Source organism: Pelecanus crispus, chromosome 2, assembly GCF_030463565.1.
Source record: "Pelecanus crispus isolate bPelCri1 chromosome 2, bPelCri1.pri, whole genome shotgun sequence".
In the NCBI taxonomy this organism is placed as follows: Eukaryota; Metazoa; Chordata; class Aves; order Pelecaniformes; family Pelecanidae; genus Pelecanus; species Pelecanus crispus.
Genome location: NC_134644.1, coordinates 106,519,868 through 106,538,246, shown reverse-complemented (window position 1 = coordinate 106,538,246; position 18,379 = coordinate 106,519,868). Strand labels below are relative to the sequence as shown.

The 18,379-nt window shown below is 39.8% G+C and overlaps 1 protein-coding gene across 1 annotated transcript in view; it reads left to right on the top strand.

The window, feature by feature from the left end:
• The window catches only part of LOC104036568 (dynein axonemal heavy chain 5-like), a 175,276-nt gene that overhangs the window by 130,264 nt on the left and 26,633 nt on the right, over window positions 1-18,379 (top strand). The window contains exons 68-72 of the mRNA XM_075704666.1: window positions 716-880; window positions 4,826-5,093; window positions 10,387-10,508; window positions 11,742-12,089; window positions 17,595-17,783. Coding sequence (XP_075560781.1) covers window positions 716-880; window positions 4,826-5,093; window positions 10,387-10,508; window positions 11,742-12,089; window positions 17,595-17,783 — 1,092 coding nt within the window. The remainder of the gene's footprint in view (window positions 1-715; window positions 881-4,825; window positions 5,094-10,386; window positions 10,509-11,741; window positions 12,090-17,594; window positions 17,784-18,379) is intronic.

The window sequence follows — 18,379 nt, the reverse complement described above, 5'->3', positions numbered from 1 at the left end:
AGTTGGAAAATCATGTCAGTCAAAAAAAATTTCGTAGACCAGGATAGCTTTAGAAGTCCTTTTAGAAAATGTCTGTGAAAAGAGGACAATAGAGGCATAAAGGAAGGCTTGACCTTTAAGGATAAAGTCTGAGCTGTGTTTATGCTTTGTAGAAATAGATATTCAGCATAAGACACTTGAATTGGATAACCACTGGACAGGAGGATTTGTTTGAAGTTCCAACAAATATATGGAAGATTGTAACTTGGTCAGATGAAAGATCTGTCTAATCTGCTATGCTGTGGAGACAGTGTCAACAATACATGCTTAGAGGAGCTATATATAGAGAGAAACTTTTGTTTGGCTATCCACCAAGCTTTAGCAGTCAGTAATTTAGGGGCAATATCTGAGCTGTCTTCAGAGCTGACAGTGGACCTATTCTGCATGGATTTCTTTAGCTCTTTTTAAAAAACCGTTTAGCATCCTCTAGCAACAATGTTCATCGGATGGGTGTTGTGTGAGCAGAATTCTTTCTTTTTTTTGTTTGAAGTCTGCTATCTGAGAATTTCAATGGTTGCCTCCTATGGACTGTAACTTTTGTTACACCAAAGTTGAAAATGAAAGTTTAGAAAGGTGTTGCCTTCCAATGTAGGTATTGGTAAATTCCACATCAGTGATTAATGCTAAATAAAAAAATAAAAGGTATATATTTCTGGTCACTTTTTTTTTTTTTTAGGCTCGACACTACATTGCAGAATCTCTTGGAGGGAAATATGTGGAAGGATTTATTCTTGAAATGGAAGCAATGTGGACAGAAAGCGATTCTCGAACACCTTTGACATGCTTTTTATCAACGGGGTCTGACCCCACTGAAAATATAGAACGTCTTGCAAAATCAAAGGTAGCCTCCTAATCTGAGTTTGCTAGAGCTGATAAAGACATTTAAAACTATCCTTTGAACTAGAAATGGTATTTCCACATTTTATAGAAGTTTGAATGATGATACTTATATTCATACCAGTGTTCTCTGGAAGTTAATTTTGGACCAGTAGCCGAAATGCATTTACTGAGGAAATGGAAATGTTGCATTCTTGCTTTTTCCAGTTGTTTGATTCCAATGAGCCCTCTGTCTTTCTCCAGCAGACTCTGATAGTCCATTACTTAGTGAAAGTACTTGGCTATAAGAACAAAACAATACTTGTGGTTTACACTGTATCTCATTCACTGTAGGAGCTGACAGTAATACTGACTACATGAAGAGACAGAAAAAACTCACAAATATGGTGACAAGAAAAATTAATTTGGAGAACCTACCATTCAATAAGTTCACTTGATGGAGACATTCAACATTTCTTACAGCACAGCATCACTTAAAGGTGCTCTGTGCTTTATGTTTTATGGTTCACAATGTAGATACAAGTATAATTTTCCCAAGAAGTTATTCACAGTAGATCTCCATAAATTTTCCTCCCTGTTAGAATGCACGTCATTTAGAGGTACAGGATTTTGGTATGCAGTAAGTAAGACTTACTTGCAAAAGTAAGTCTCCAGTAGGAGTTAGTTTCTGTAATCAATAAAGAGTGGCTCCTTTGAAAGCAATTCAGAACACGTGATTGAAACTTAACTCTGACTTGCATTGAGGAGTTGAGTATTTCTATCCCATTGGCCATGTAAGGGGACGAGGGACACTAACCTCCTAATAGAGTTATTTGAAGTCAGCTGGTCACTTAGAGTCACTCTTGCAAGGAGTGGAACAAAATGCTCTCCCATTATGTCAATTATTAAGCAAGACCTTAGCCTGTCTGGGGAAGTGCTGGTAGGTAGAAGGTGCTCTGTAAATGTGACTGTTAAAAGACAGCAGGTTTTGCCATCATTCTGAAAGTATATAGCAGTGGGCAGTTTTAATACGTTTTCATGCTTTAAGAAAACATGTCTAGAATAATAGAAAGTGAGGTTGCAAAAGAGCTAAAGAGATTGCCTTGTTTATTCACGTGTTTTATGAACAACGCAACATCAGATAGGCTGTCATAACTTGAAGTTCAACTGTAATGTCAACTGTAAATGTAAAGTTAACTGTAATGTTTAACTGTAAAGTTCTTGTCTGATCTCTTGAAGTCAAGATCTTACCACACAGCATATCGAAACCTTTCAAATTTACAAAAGCCATCCAGATTCTGCAAATCAAACTAAAAAAACACACATCTTTTTAATAAATTTTTAAATGTTTAGTAACATTGTGGGACTGGAGGAGCACTTGAGTAGTTCTCTAGCTTTTGAAAAATGTGTCTAGGAATCATTTACAGTTTTCAGAAACATTTGCAAGAGGGCTTTGTGTTTATTTTGCTAGTTTGTCAACAAATTGTATTTCGTTCCTGTCTTTCTCTGGGCTTTCTCTGCTTTTTTCCAGAATAAACCTTTGACTTAACATAGGTTAGCTGCACCAAGGATCTGATCTTGGTATATAAGTAATTCTATACCTCCAAAGTATCCTTTTTTTAAAATTTCTTCTTAATGATAGAAAACTTTCAAAAGACATGCTGGGCCTATTTTTCAGTGATTTCTCTTCTACAGGCATGATTTGTAGTCTTAAAATGGATTGTCAGTACTCATGGTACCTCTAAGTATGATATTAACAATATAAATCAATTATCTGCAGTTGGAAATGTTCAGATTTGTGACCAGAATTTATTTTTCACTCTGGAATTTAGTTGTTCTGATGGCCTTCTCCCAAAGAAATGGAAACAGTATGTGTGACTACTGAGCTGTATAACCTTGTTTATAAACCAAGCAAGGTCTATCTTAAAACTAGTTGGATTTCTGCCCCCTTTACTTTCACTTGAAGTTGGAGCGAAAATTTAACTTTCTGAGTTAAAATGAAGTTCATTATGCCTAGCACTTTGACTTCATTAAAACCAGATATTTTTATTATCATAGAGATAGTTTCTTCTTTCAGGGAATGAATCACAGAACCTTCAATAGAACTGTCAGGGCCACTGTAGTGACTAAAATGACAGTATTTTCTTCTGGATAGCCATGTATTAAGATGACACAGATATATTGGTATGACTCACTATTGAGAGAAACATTCTGTATGTAGACATTTTGATAGAGTCCTTTCAGGAGTAAAATGAGGACAATCCATAGTGAAAAATATGTTTTCCTTGTCTTGATGTTTCTATAACCTTTAGTGATTATATATTTGAGAGGTAACATTGCTGAGAAGAGCAAATTAGGAGCAGCTGCTTTGTTAGGGAATTATGTACCAGCTGAATATTTACACACTCTGCAGGGGTAGTCATAGACTTTGACTCATGGGAGTGCTAGCTGTACTCAGATACATCTTAGAAAAGGTAAAGTTTGTGCTCCTCCAGCACATAGCCAACTTCGCAGGCTATTTAGCTTTGCTTCTTTTAGCTGCAATTTCAGGTTTTACTGACCTGAGAGCAGGATTTAACTGCTTTCTTATCTTTGGCATTCTCTTCTTAAATCTTTTGCCAGAATGTGGAGGATCATATACAGCAGCTGTATTTATACTGTTCAGTAAAATCAGGTCAGGGCCTGTTCTCTGACCCTAAGGCCAAATGACCCAGCACAGCTTGTGTCCATATGCTTAAACTTTTTCTCCTGCAAAAGTAGGGCAGCCTCATCCATGCTGTTTAGGACTGGATGACTTCCTTCTTTGTTGTTTCAGTGAGAGTCCCAGTAGCAGGAAAACTTAAGATTAACCTTTGTAGCTCTCAGCCAGCTGAAGATAGGCCCAGGTTGATAAGTCTTTATGCAGCTCATGGCTCACAGCATGAGAGATACTCAGCTGTAGGTCTTGAACATGAAACTGTCCATGAAACGAAGTCTTCTCATCAATTCCCTTGCCCTCAACATGTGTATAGAATAATATGCTGAACTGAGTTTGATAATTCTAGTTTTCCCTGGTAGGAGTCAGGCAGCCAGCCTAAGCCAGCGGACTACTTAGCAAGAACACAGGTAGTAAGAGCGATAAGCAAGAGGGGGTTTGCCTGCACATTACTTACAGACTTGATAGTCCTGATCACAACCTAGTCTGCTTGTCTTTTTCAGATCCCCTTGTGAGAGCTTGTATCATCTTCTGTTTTTCTGAACAATTGGCTTTCTTTTCCCATGGCCTCTGGAGGAAAGACTCCATAAATGTCCAGAATTCTTGTGTTTGCATTTATGAGTTTTGTCTCTTCTGAGTCCACAAAACTAACAGCTAGAAAACTAGATAGAGCTAGCAGATCACTGAACAAGAATCCTCTGAATCAGTGGCTCCACAGCTGCCAATTAACAACATAGGATGTTTGCTAAGGAATGACTTCATGTGAACCATACTTTCCTGTCCTGCCTGCTTCCTTGATAGTTCTCTGTTAGAGGCAATAAATATGTTCAGACAGTAAAAAGACACCAAAATTGTTGGCTTTACTCTGTGCATTAGCTATTATGTGGAGACTTAGTATCTGTCCATCTCAAGATAGTCCACATCATAGGAAGAAGAATAGTCAAGCAGCTATGTTGCTTTATGTCCTGCTTTATTTGGGAAAGTGGGCGAAAAGAAGGGAAAATGTTTCTGTTGTCTTATCCCATTGACTTTGTCAGACCTGCAAAAAAATATTATGTCCAGTGGGTGTAGCTTTCTTTCAGCAGGTGGAAGATAAGAGCAGCTTGGCGGGTTTTGCTTTTTTGTTTACTGTTTTAATATAATCAGTCTCCATTGATATTAACAGTTTTCCTTGTGGCACAATATTACTACACATGGACCTATGGAAGCAATACATCATGTGTATAATCACTCTAAAGAACTACATATAAAAGAAACTTTTTTTTTTCCTTCCAGAACATTCCTTGTCGTGCCATTTCAATGGGTCAGGGCCAGGAAGTCCATGCAAGGCGCCTGTTAAATCAGTGCATGCAAGATGGAGGATGGCTCCTTCTACAGAACTGCCACCTTGGCTTGGAGTTTCTTAATGAATTAATGGACACCATCACAACAACAGAATCTATGAGTGAAGGTTTCAGGACCTGGATCACTACAGAGGCTCACCCAGAGTTTCCTATTAATCTTTTACAGTCCTCTATCAAATTTACTAATGAACCCCCTCAAGGTAGGAAACCATGCTTTTTGAGTTTTGGGGCTTGCTTTCCCCCCCGACTCTGTATCACTATACTCAGTGCAGTGTTTTAGTTTTTATTCTCCATTGTTTCATTGGCTAAATATAGCACTGTGTAAGTCAGTCTTGCGATGTGTAAAGCATGACTCTTTTGGTGAGAAAATAGATATTGTTTGTTTTTGTAACAGAAATTGATAGTGGTTTTGTTGTTTGTAGAGAATGCCAGGTCAGCGGTCCTTTCTTAAGCTTGGTACACTTCATCACTCTTTTCTTTCTGTCCTGTTGACCCTACCCAAGGATGCAGAGGGGGACCAGTCCTGTGCTCTACTGGGTAAGGAAAAGGAAGGACTCTTCTGAACACCAACCTCAACCTCCCAAGCTGTAGTATGCAGCTGTGGCTGTTGCTTCTTGTTATGTCATCTGGCACTGCTGACAGGAGACTGACCCCAGCATCTTTGTAATTGTCCCTCAAGTATTTGTGAGCTGCTATTGAATCACCCCTTAGCCTCTGTCACAGGCAAGACAGTTAATAACAACCCAAACTGGATCTGAATACTGGGGTTTACTTAAGAACCAATGAGATTAGGGCTTTTATGCTACTTGCTTATTTTACACACACTTTCTCTCATGCTCCCAGCCTCCTGTATTGCATTCATTTTGGCTTGACTTCCCTTCCCATTGGAGAGATCGCTGCTCATCCAGGAAGGTCGAGCAGAAAGTCATGTTGGTTTCATGCTGTGCAGCTACTTGCAGCTACCAGTCTTGGGCATTACTGGCCTAGGTCTCTGGGCATCCCCTGGCATCTGCCTCTGTGCATCTCCCCTGCCTCCAGGATCTTTCCTCTCTTCCAGGATATTTCCTCAGGCTAGAATGTTCATCTCGTGCTTTCTGGGCCTCTAAGCCCCCAGTTTTCCTAACCTAAGTAGTCTTTGTGCAGAAGCACAATGTGTGATCAGCATCTTAATTGGCAGGTCTGACTCATGTTTCTGTATTAATTGGAGGATTCAGGATGTTTCACTTTTTGCAGCCTGTACCATTTGCAGCTAGCAAGTAGCAGGTTTGTTCTTGAGAGTTCAAAATTTCACTTTTGGACAGCCACCATCCCTCATACGTGAGCACAATTATCTGCCACCTTTCGGTATTCACAGTTTAAGCTGGATTTTGCATACTACAGCCTCCTCTTCAAAAGACTAAACAATCTCAGTCTTCTTGTCCTATCTTCGTATGTCATGCGCTCTCAGTATCTGACCACCTTTATTGCCCCATCCAGTTTCTCCACACCTCCCTTGTGTGCCAAAAGTGGACAATATATCTGAAAGGAAGCCTGGTCACTGCTAAGTAGAAAGTGATAAGAACTTCAGTCTGCTGGCTGTGCTTCTTCTAAGGTAGTCAACTATCTGGATTGACTTATTTGCAAGAAGAGTGCAATTCTGGCTTATAGTCTGCCTGGCATCTGTGATAACCCTGAGGTGCTTACCAGTAGATCTCAGCTATCAGATCTCAGCTTGTACAAATGCATGGGGTTATTGTGCTGCAGGTGCAGAACTTTGCACTTGTTTAACTTCATGCAGGTTTTGTTGGCCAAGTCTTCACCTCTTACTAGATCCCTCAGACTGATGCTCTGCTCTGCCATTTATTATGTCAGCCGCACTCTCTAATTTAGTATTTTCTGCAAATTTGTTGATGTTGCCTTTTGTCTCTTTATCCAAGCCACTGACAAAGATGTTGAACAGTATCTGTCCCTGGTGTACTTTGCTTTTTTTCTGGCTGCTAGGGTATCTTAAGCCATTGATTACTTACTATTCTTTGACCCTCGTAACCAACCTGCTAGCCTTCTACATTAAGATGATTAGTTAAGTGGATGAGGGGAGAGCATAGGGTGTTGTTTATCTTGACTTGAAGAAGGCTTTTGACACTGCCCCCCCAGTACATCCTTATACACATACTGATGAAGTAGGCATTACAAAAGTGGACAGTGAGGTGGACTGAAAATTGTGTGAACTCCCAGGCTCAAAGGGTTGTGGTCAGCTGCACAAATCCAGCTGGAGAGCAGTCACCAGCGACGTACCCCAGGGGTTAATACTGGGGCCAGCAGTGGTTAAAATTTTTGCTAGTGACCAGGATGATGGGACACCCTCAGCAAGTTTATGAGTGATACAAAGTGGGAAGAACAGGCTGATACACCAGAAGGTCATGTTGTTCAGTGGGAGTTTCACAGGCTGGAGAAATGGTCTGACGGGAATCTGCTGAACTTCAACATAGGGAAATGCTAGGTTCTCTCCCTGGGGACAAAGAACCTCATGCACCCATACATGATGGAGCTGACCAGCTGTAAAGCAGCCTTGCAGAAAAGGACCTGGGGTTCCTGGTGGAAATGAAGTGGAACATGAACCAGCAATACGCCCTTGGAGCAAAGATGGCATGCAATACCCTCAGCTGCATTAGGAAGATCATTTCCAGCAGCTTGAGGGAGGTGATTCTTCTCTACTCAGACATGGTGAGAGCACATTTGGAGTGGTGTGTCCAGGTCTGACCTCCCCAGTGCAAGAAAGGCATGGACAGAAGGAGTCCAGTGAAAGGCCACAAAGATGCTGAAAGGATTGGAGAACACGACGTATGAGGAGAGGCTGAAAGACCTATGATTGTTTAATCTTGAGGAGAGAAGAGGTATCTTATCAATGCATATAAATATGTGATGGGAGTGAGTAAAGAAAACAGCAAGACTTTTCTCAGTGGTGCCAAGTGTCAGAAAGAGAGGTGATGGACACAAATGGAAATCCAGGAAATCAGAAACAACTTAACCCTCTGTGAGGGTGGTCAAATACTGGAACAGCTTGTTTGGTGAGTTTGTAGGCTCTGTCCTCAAAACCCACATGGACAAGGCGCTGAGCAACCATCTCTAGTTGACCTTGCTTTGAGAAGGGGTCTTGTGCAAGATGACTTCCAGAGGTCCCTTCCTTCCAACCTCAACTATTTGGTGTTATTCTGTGTGATATGAAAACATCCAGCTTTTCTAAGTAGTCTGTAACCTGTTGCTCTCCTGCTCTTGAATGTCCCTCTCTCTCCCCAAATTATGCTGCTACCTGCAGGTGTTCTTTATATGTTTATAGAAGCAACTTACTACACTGCCTTATATCTACTCATTATGTATGATGAGGGAAGGTTACTTTATATTTTGGACTATGGCAGAAAGAAATCCTGAAGCCTGACACTTATTTTGTCTTTTAACTCCCTCATCTTTAACTAACTGTGTAATGCATTAACTTGCCCTCCATTTATATGTATGTGTTACCACTGATTTCAATTAATGAAGTCAGTAGGAGCTGAGAATTTTTATCCAAGGTCATATTTAATGCCTCAGGCATTTAAACCTCTTATTTCAGTATTCATCTTCCTTTGAACATTAGTAAGATGTCTACAGAATGTCTGATCTTGTGAAAGACATCCTGTTTCAGTGTATATACTCTGAGCAGTTAGTCAGTATGCTGTTAAAAATTTCTTACTTCTTGCTCTTCTCCTCCCCCTTTTTTAATTCAGTGCTGACCATCTTTTTATTGTACTGTGGTCATTCAAATGATTTTTCAAATGATATCATTCAAATGATAACACCCTATAGCTCCAAGAGGCTATTCTATAAGTCAGGTTATAGCCAATTTACGACTTGCATTTAGTAATAGAAATATGCCTGGTGTAACAATTTAAGTCAGATTGAAATATAAACAGTTTTAGTTTCTGATACTGTCCTGACACATTGGTAGCATGATGCAATAAGGCACTGTCCTGGTTTCAGCTGGGATAGAGTTAATTTTCTTCCTAGTAGCAGGCATGGTGCTGTGTTTTGGATTTAGTAGGAGAACAATGCAGATAACACACTGATGGTTTAGTTGTTGCTAAGTACTGCTTATGCTAGTCAAGGACTTTGCAGCTTCCCATGCTCTGCCAGGTGCACAAGAAAGTGGGAGGGGGCACAGCCAGAATAGTTGATGCAAACTGACCAAAGGGCTATTCCATACCATATGACGTCATGCTCAGTATATAAACTGGGGGGAGTTGGCCAGGGAGCAGCGATCGCTGCTCGGGAACTGTCTGGGTATCGGTCAGTGGGTGGTGAGCAATTGCATTGTGCATCAGTTGATTTGTATATTATTATTATTATTATTATTTTATTGTTATTATTATAATTACTATTTTACTTTATTTCAATTATTAAACTGTTCTTATCTCAACCCAGGAGTGTTTCTCACTCTTACTCCTCCGACTCTCTCCCCCATCCCACTGGGGCAAGGGGAGTGAGCGAGCGGCTGCGTGGTGCTTAGTCGCTGGTTGGGGCAACTACTGTTTGATCACTTTGTCTTGATTTTGGAACTCATGATACCCTTGTAATACTTTGACAAGCTATGTGTTTGAATATTTTTCTACAGGATTTTTGTGAAGTAGGAAAGAGGCAAAAGGGCTTATATTGTGTCATAGGAAGTATGATGACTTGGACGATCTATTCTCTGCACTTGAAATCTGTCTTTTTAGACTTGTGTTAAACTGATTAGGTGGAAGATATCATAAGAGGGACTTGGCGTCAACAACTCATGCTCAATGTTGCCTACTGGAGGCAGACGATGCTTCAGTAGCGCTGCCTGAAAGCATCTGGGAGTAGTGAGGCTTACGTATTCCATGGAAGCTGAGATTGTATCAATATCATCTGCCTAAAGCTGTTCCTGGGATATAAAATGTCAGTGTCCAAACAAACCTCCCCAAGTATCAGTATTTCCACTATGAATTTAGGTTCTTGTCTTACCAGCTTGGTGCCTGTATGCCAGTTTGAGAAGATGCATACAGAATGTTGTGATTGTTATAGGAATGAAATCTAAATAAAATTGTCTTTGGTAGAACTAAAATCTCATTTTATATGTAAATATCAAAACACAAACTCTTGGATATTCAGTGCTATATTTCATATGACATTAGGTGTCTTTTTGATTGCCATATAGTTGCTGGACAGCTATGTTTATATTTCAGTTGTTATTGGTAACATTTAGAATATGATTACTTAATTGTAATTCCTTCCAGACTGCTGAACTTAATTTGGTGTGTCATCTACCTGAAAAAAAATGTAATTGAAGTTTGCCTGTTATGACCAGCTGAACAGATAATTAATTCAAAGAGATTATTTGAAGCTATAAATAAGATGAAACTGTAAATTGTAATAGAGAATTCTGCTTAACAGAAGCTGGACTTAAGGGTTCCATACATTTTTTTCCTCAAATATAACATTTTTATACTTATTTTCTAGGTGTGAAAGCTGGCTTAAAACGAACATACTCAGCTGTTACTCAGGATCACCTAGAAGTGAGCAACATGCCGCAGTGGAAACCATTGCTGTATGCTGTAGCATTTCTTCACACAACTGTTCAGGTTTAAAAATATGTTTCTCTTCTTCTGTCATAAAACCATCTTTCATTTATTAATGCACCATCTTATTAAATGAAAAATATGTTTAAATGGAAATCCCATGTTGGTAAATTAATACAAATAAGAAAGAAAACAACACACCTCTATTACTGCAACTGTCTTAGAACTTAGAACTCTGCTCATGTTGATCTTGTACCTCCAACAGGGATGGTGTTTCAGAGGCAAAAAAGGACAGTCAACAAATGATCAATCAGTGTACTCTTCTGTTAAAGTCTTTGGGCATGGCTGTGTGATCTGTCTTTCAACTAACTGCTTTTTTACTAATATTTTAAATCATGAAAGCACATTAAAGAAATTTACAGCTTGGGTTGGAAAACCATAGTCTTAAAACTGCTGCTTTCACAATGAGAAGGGCTAAGAGGGTGAATATAAATCCTTCCTGCACTGAAACCTGTAGGAGGAAATGAAGGTGGAAGATGATTTTGGGTCTTGCCTTTCAGGAGTTCCATTAAAGATAGTGCTTTATGGATTAACCACAACTTTTCATCATTCTATTGATAGATTTTGCAGTATCCTTATTTTGTATTTGGTGTCTAGTTAATTTAACTCTGTGGCATCCATGCACTGATACTTTGTGGTCCAGTAGAAGCCTGTGGTATGCTTGTCTTTGGCCCATTGCTTCTTTCTTGGTGGAAATTAAGAATGTTTAAATACCAGATATTGCCCTAACAACTACATCTGGACAGCTGCATCTGCAAATGATTCAGTAAGAAGCAGCTTTTGCTACTTGCATCTGCACCATGCAGAGACATCAGTGGTATGAATATACCTAGTCCATAGGAGGACCACAGACAATGATCACGGCTGATGAGTTTGGACATCCTTTCCTAAAACAGTATCTTAATTTTTGAAATTCAAAACCTATAGTTCTAGACTCACAGATTTGCTGCACTTAAAAAGAGGATTTTTTCGTTCTGGAAATGTTAATATTCCTATTCTTTGTTCATATCTCTCTAATGATGATGATAAATGAAGAGATACTTAACTACTATGTAATTAATCAAGCATTTGGCCTTGTGTGTGTTAAGAGAAGAACCGTTTTTTTAAAGTTGGTGAAATACAGCCCCAGGTGGACTACTGCGTTCTTAGCATATTTCATGTATTCTTCAGCACTTAATGTTTTCTTCACAATTGCTATCAATCAGACACTTACCTTTCACTCTCTCTATTTTACAGGAAAGACGAAAGTTTGGTCCATTGGGCTGGAATATTCCTTATGAATTTAATCAGGCAGACTTCACAGCTAGTGTGCAATTTATTCAGAATCACTTGGACGATATGGACATTAAACGTGGAGTGAACTGGAGCTGTGTTTGCTATATGCTTGGAGAAGTGCAGTATGGTGGCCGTGTAACTGATGACCTTGACAAAGCACTGCTGAATACATATGCAAGAGTGTGGTTTGGAGAGCATATGTTTAGTGAAAAATTTTGTTTCTACAAAGATTATGTTATTCCAAAAGGGAAAACAGTTGAAGACTATCTCCAGTACATAGAGCAATTGCCAGTGACTGATACACCTGAGGTAAAATATTTCAATATATTAAAGGGAGTTTTTGTCAGATAAATAATTTAGTCAGATATATTTTCCAGAGCCATGAATGTATAGGTCAGGGTTAGCACACAGACCATTATAGTGGGTACCTAGTGTAGATCTGCTGACCAGGAAGAGGTAGGTGAGGCCTTCTTCAAACAGCTGGAAGAAGTCTCATATTCACAGGCCCTGGTCCTCATGGAGGACTTTAACGACCCTAATTATCTGCTGGAAGGATGATACAGCAGTGTTCAAGCAGTCCAAGAGATTTCTTGAGTGCACTAATGACAACTTCCTGGCACAGCTAACTGAGGAGCCAACAAAGAAAGGCACTTGGCTGGACCTGATATTTATGAGCAAGGAAGAACTGGTCAGGGATGTGAAATCCGGAGGCAACCTTGACTTCAGTGACCAATGGTGGAGTTCAGGATTGTAAGATGAGGGAGTAGGGCAAAAAGCAGGACCACAGCCCTGGGTTTCAGGAGACCAGACTTCAACCTCTTCCAGGTTTGGAAGGCTTCCAGGTTTCTTCCATGCTTGGAAGAACCCCACGGAATGTTGCCTTCAAGATAACAGGGGTCCAGGAGAACTTGTTTATATTCAGGGATCACCTCCTCCAAGCTCAAGAGAGATGCATCCTAACAAGTAGGAAATCAAAGGCAGCAGGAGGCCTGAATAGATGAACAAGAAGTTCCTAACTGAATTCAGGCATAAAAAGGAAGTGTAAAAGAGGTGGAAGCAGGGGCAGGTGACCCAGAAAGAGTATAGAGCTACTGTCCAGTCTTGCAGGGATAGGGTTAGGAAAGGCAAGGCCAAAGAGGAGTTGAATCTGTCAAGGAATGTGAAGGGCAATAAGAAAGGATTTTACAAGTACGTAAACAGCAAAAAGATGGCTGGGGAAAATGTGGGTCCATTGCTGAATGGGACAGTAGAACTAGTGAGAAATGATATGGAAAAGACTCAATGCCTTCTTTGCCTTAGTCTTTACCAGTAAAACTGGCCTTCAGGAATCCCAGGCCCCTGAGACAAAAAGTCTAGAACAAGGAACTTACCCCTGGTGGAAAAGGACTAGGTTAGGGGGCATTTAAACAAACTGACCATGTGTAAGTTCATGGTACCTGATGGGTTACACCCATGAGTGCTGAGGGGGCTGGCTGATGTCACTGTCAGGTCGCTCCTGATTGCTTTTAAATGGCCATGGTGACTGAAAGATGTTCCTGAAGAACGAAAGATAGCAAAAATCACTCCAATCTTTGAGAAGGGAAGAAGAAAGATCTGGGGAACTACAGGCTGGTCAGCCTCACCTCAGTCCCTGAAAAGATGCTGGAGAAAATCCTCTTGCAAAGCATTTCCAAACATATGAAGGACAAGCTGGTGATTGAGAGTAGCCAGCATGGATTTGTGAAGGAGAAATTATGCTTAACCAACCTGTTGGCCTTCTACAATGAGGTGACCAGCTTGGTGGATGAGGGGAGAGCAGCGGGTGTTTTTTACCTCAACTTTAGTAAGGCCTTTGGCACTACCTCCCATAACATCTTTATAGACAAGCTGACAACGTATGGGTTAGATAAGTGTGCTGTGAGGTGGTTTGAAAACTAGCTAAATAACCAGCCCCAGAGGGTTGTGATCAGTGGCACAAAGCCCAGTTGGAGACAGGTCACTAGTGCTGTATGTTGGGGTCAATACTGTGGCCAATACGGTTTAACATCTTTGTTAATGACCTCAATGATGGACAGAATGCACCTTCAACAAGTTCACAGGAGATAAAAAACTGGAAGGAGTGGCTGACAGACCAGGTGGTTGTGCTGCTATCCAGAGAGATCCGGACAGGCTGGAGAGCTGGGCAGAGGGGAATCTCATGAAGTTTGACAAGTGGAAATGCAAATTCCTGCACTGGTTGTCTTGGTGGACAACTAGCTGACCATGAACCAGCCATACACCCTCATGGTAAAAAGGTCAACAGTATCCTAGGCTGCATTAGGAAGAGGGAGGGGATCCAGCAGGTTGAGAGAGGTGATCCTTCCTCTCTACTGAGCACTGGTGAAACTATATCTGAAGTACTGTGTCCAGTTCTGGGCTCCCCAGTACAAGAAAAGATATGGACTTACTGGAGTGAGTCCAGAGCACAGTCATGAAGATGATTAAGGGACTGGAGCATCTGCCATATAAGGAAAGGCTGAGAGAGCTGGGACTCTTTAGCCTGGAGAAGAGGAGGCTCAGGTCGGATCTTATCAATGTGTATAAATACCTGTGAGGAGGTTGTGAAGATGGAGCCAGAGTCTTTTCAATGGTACCCAGTAAAAGGACAAGAGGCAATGGGCATAAATTAAACAACAGGAAATTCCATTTGACTACAAGAAAACACTTAGGTGGTCAAGCACTGAAAGAGGTTGCCCAGAGATGTTGTGGAGTCTCAGTCTTTGTAGATATTAAAATCCCAGCTGGACACTGTGCTGGACAGCCTGCTCTAGCTGACCCTGCTTGAGCAGGTGTTTTGGATTAGAAGACCCTCAGAAGTCCCTTCCAAACAGAACTATTCTGTGATTTTGCAATGCTGTATGGGATTGAGCAGACACACAAACTGAGAAATAATGAAAATAAAAAAGCCATATGGTCTCATTTTGCAAGCTATAATTGGGAGATTATTCCATATCGACAACAGGAAGATCTGGATGTTACCATGAATTGATGGGGTAGGGTGCAAGGTAGCTCTTGGTTGCAACCACTTCTACATGACCCAGTGTGTGTATACTGCAGTGGTCACATTAATTGGAGGACTGCAACTTTCTGCTCCGTCTAGTATAGGCACACATGATGAAGTTAGTTAAAATTAAAACAGACGTGAATGCTCTGGATTTCTGTCTCATTGCTATTAAGTTGATAAAAGCCTTTGGAAGTAAGTTCTATTAAAATTAAATAGACAAGACTGTAGAGAAAAAAACTGGTTTTCTGTTACTGATAATGTGCTGGCTGAGAGGGTGAGAAGATTCCAAGGTCATAAAATAAGCTTGAAAAGTTTTGAATCTCTGAAGGTAGTGAAAGCAGAATGCAAGGGTTTTTGTGCTGGCAACGACGCACCTTTTTCAGATGAAGGTAAATGCAGCCATGATAATGCACCTGTGGGATCCATCTGAGCCCAGCTCATGAAGTGGCTCCCATCAGTGTATGAACCTTGACTCTACCAGATTTCAGGTGCTACTTCCATGCATCTGCTTTTCTAAGCACTTTGGAACCTATCTCACAATGCTGCAATGTATTTTCAAAGTATTTTGATGCCTGTAAAAAATCTGTATGTATGGTTTGATGTAGGGGAATTCTACCTTTGACTTTTATGTAAATAGGATCAAGTCTAGGAATGCAAACATCTTTTTCTCCTTCACATTTTCACAGGTTAGGAAAAAAGCTATGACTTTCTTCTGTCATTCCAAAATCCATCAAAATAGCTCATGGAAACCTTTAACCTTTTAATCTCCAAGTCTTCTTCGTTCCACAAAGGATATTGTGCTAGTCAAAACAGTGTATCTTTGTTTCCTCCCCTTTCCATTTTTGCTTAAGAAGGAAAGACTGAATAAGTCTGATTGCTGTATCCTTGCTCTTTTGATGAAATTTCAACTTCTGATCAGAATAAACACTGACTGCTGAAGAGGGCTATTGAACTCAGCAATCCCTTTGAAAATGACTTTGATTTCAGAGGGGTATAGAGCTTTAGCAATTGGTTTTAAGGATTTATCAGGCTAAAAAAACCCTCTGAAAGACAGAATCCAAAATCCTCTTTTTTAATAAAAATTCCCAGAGATTTTGGATCAAAAAGAATGAGAGATTGGTCTCCTTGATTAATATACAGGACATCCAGGACACTGGTCCATCCATTGCTTTACTACTCTGGTTTCTTTGTTCTTATTCCTTCATACATCACTTGTATAAAAACATAGGACCAGAGTTGTCTCCCATGTAACATCCGTGTCTGTGGCAATATTACACCAGTTTTGAAGTTAGCCCTTGGACTAGCACTGCAATTTACATTCACGGTAGCAGATGTTTTTCATGTTTCTAACTTGGGCATTGCCACAAAATCTGCTAGAGCAAAAACAGACAAACAAAAAAACCCTTGTTGTGCAAGAGCAAAAGCAGAAAAGAGCGTGTCTTCAAATGCGTATTTCATTCCATATAGAATATGTGTAATAAAGTGCATTGATATTTTCACTTTTTACAGCTCTACATGTTCAAGTTGAGTAAGCCACTGTGTAAAACATGTTAAATCCTACTTGGAACCTAATTCTGTGCTAGTTATAGTCACATCTCTCACACGCCGTATTAGGTCTGTACTGTGTTCTTTGTGCTGTTGTAAGGATCAGATCCACAACTGGTGTAAATCAGTGCAGCTTTTCTTTCTTTGACACAGATGCAGCCACTTATATCCCTTGTCTCTGAGTTTCTAGATTGGCAAACATAACAATATTACATATGGTCCTTTTTATTCTGTCCTCAGAGTATGTAAATACTGGTTACTAGAAGTGTCTTCTTGTAATATACAAATTCCAATGTAAAATATGAAAACATGAAAAATGAGAAACAGAAGATTGCTTGGCTTTGGTGCTCAGTTTGAGGGCAAGCCTTCCTCATTGTTGGATCAGTGGTTCAAAGTTTGTAAGAGATAGTTAATATATAATTAAATGAGGGCTTGTGAAATAAGTCACGGTACAATTCCTCCTGGAGAAGAGTTGCAATTGTCAACCTGACAACTATAGACTTACTAATATTTCAGTGGAAGTTTCTGAGAAAGCTATTATCATTCAGACAAAGGGCAGATTTGCAGTAATTCTGTGCTAGCTGTATCTTAAATAAAATAATTCAATTTCAGAAGAAGGATAAGTAAGGAGTGGGAGGCTTAAACCAAAAATAGCTAAACCATAAAATATCCTAAATATATCACCAGTCATAAAATCTTTAGATATTTCGAATATGGGCAGTGTTTTATCCACTGTGCTGCAAGCTTATAAGCCTAAGAGACTGAGTGAAACAAAATGTGTTAGAAATAGTAACCGGTCTGATTATTAGGAGCATCCACTTGAGCTGGTACAACAGCAATAGTTCTGTAGAGACAAAGAGCTAGTGGTGAGGGGTCAGTGTCCACATATGACATGTTTCCAACAAGCCCTAGTCTGAACCAGTGGAAAGGAATCAGTTTGTACCCCCTGATAGCACTCCACAGCATGATCCAAAGCCTGCTATGTGAAGATAATCAGAGATCAGTTAAAAAAAAAACATTCATATGAATGAAAACACTATTGTATATGCAGCCTATGATAATGTTTTTGTGTGGGCTTGGTCCTTGGCCAGTTAAATGGATGTACTTCCACTGACCTATTATATCTATTGTTTTATAGAGCTGAGGATTTTCTTCCTTGTTTATCCATTTTCATGCATTCTTTCATTGATACAATTTTAGAAGGAAAATTGCAAATTTTTTTCTGTTTTTTTCCCTTTTACTTTAAGGTATTTGGACTTCACCCTAATGCAGATATAACTTATCAGACTAACCTGGCTAATGAGACATTAAGTACAATAGCGAGCATCCAGCCCAAAGACAGTAGCACTGGAGAAGGAGAAACCCGAGAAGCAGTGGTGTGGCGTCTTGCTGATGAGATGCTAGAGAAGTTACCTCCAGATTATAAACCTCATGAGGTATATGCTGCTTTATAAATACAGATGTTTTATGTATGTATGTATATGTTTTATGAGTTTTATTGTGCTTCTTAAATTTACCTGGCATGTGTTTTAAAAAGCTCTTAAAATTATGCATAGCATTTTATAGGTCTGTTTTGGTTTATTATCTAAAATATTCCTACATCGGAAACATATTTCAAATGCCATAGTCCACTTAATTACTCAGAAGAGCCGTTAGAGGCTTCGGAAAGTGCTTGCTCTCCTTAGTAGTTTAGAGGAGGACACCAGTGCCTCTTTCTGAAGGATCAGTGATCTTGTAGTGGTTACAGCTTTCAATTTACTTACTGTTATTACAATACCACCATTATGAATAATGGATTTTATCACTGACCTATTTGTGCCCCAGATTTTTTGAAGTTTGAGCCATAACATATATATTTGTCAATCTTTTCTTACATTTTTGATTAACAGTCTCATTAAATAGAAAAATCCAGCATAAAGCACTCTTGCATTGGTTTGTAAGTAGGATCTGGTGTCTTGCCATGTGTTTCATGAACAGTAACTGTTGAAAACCCCTCATTTCCACGATTTTATTATTTATAATTCTGTTTTGC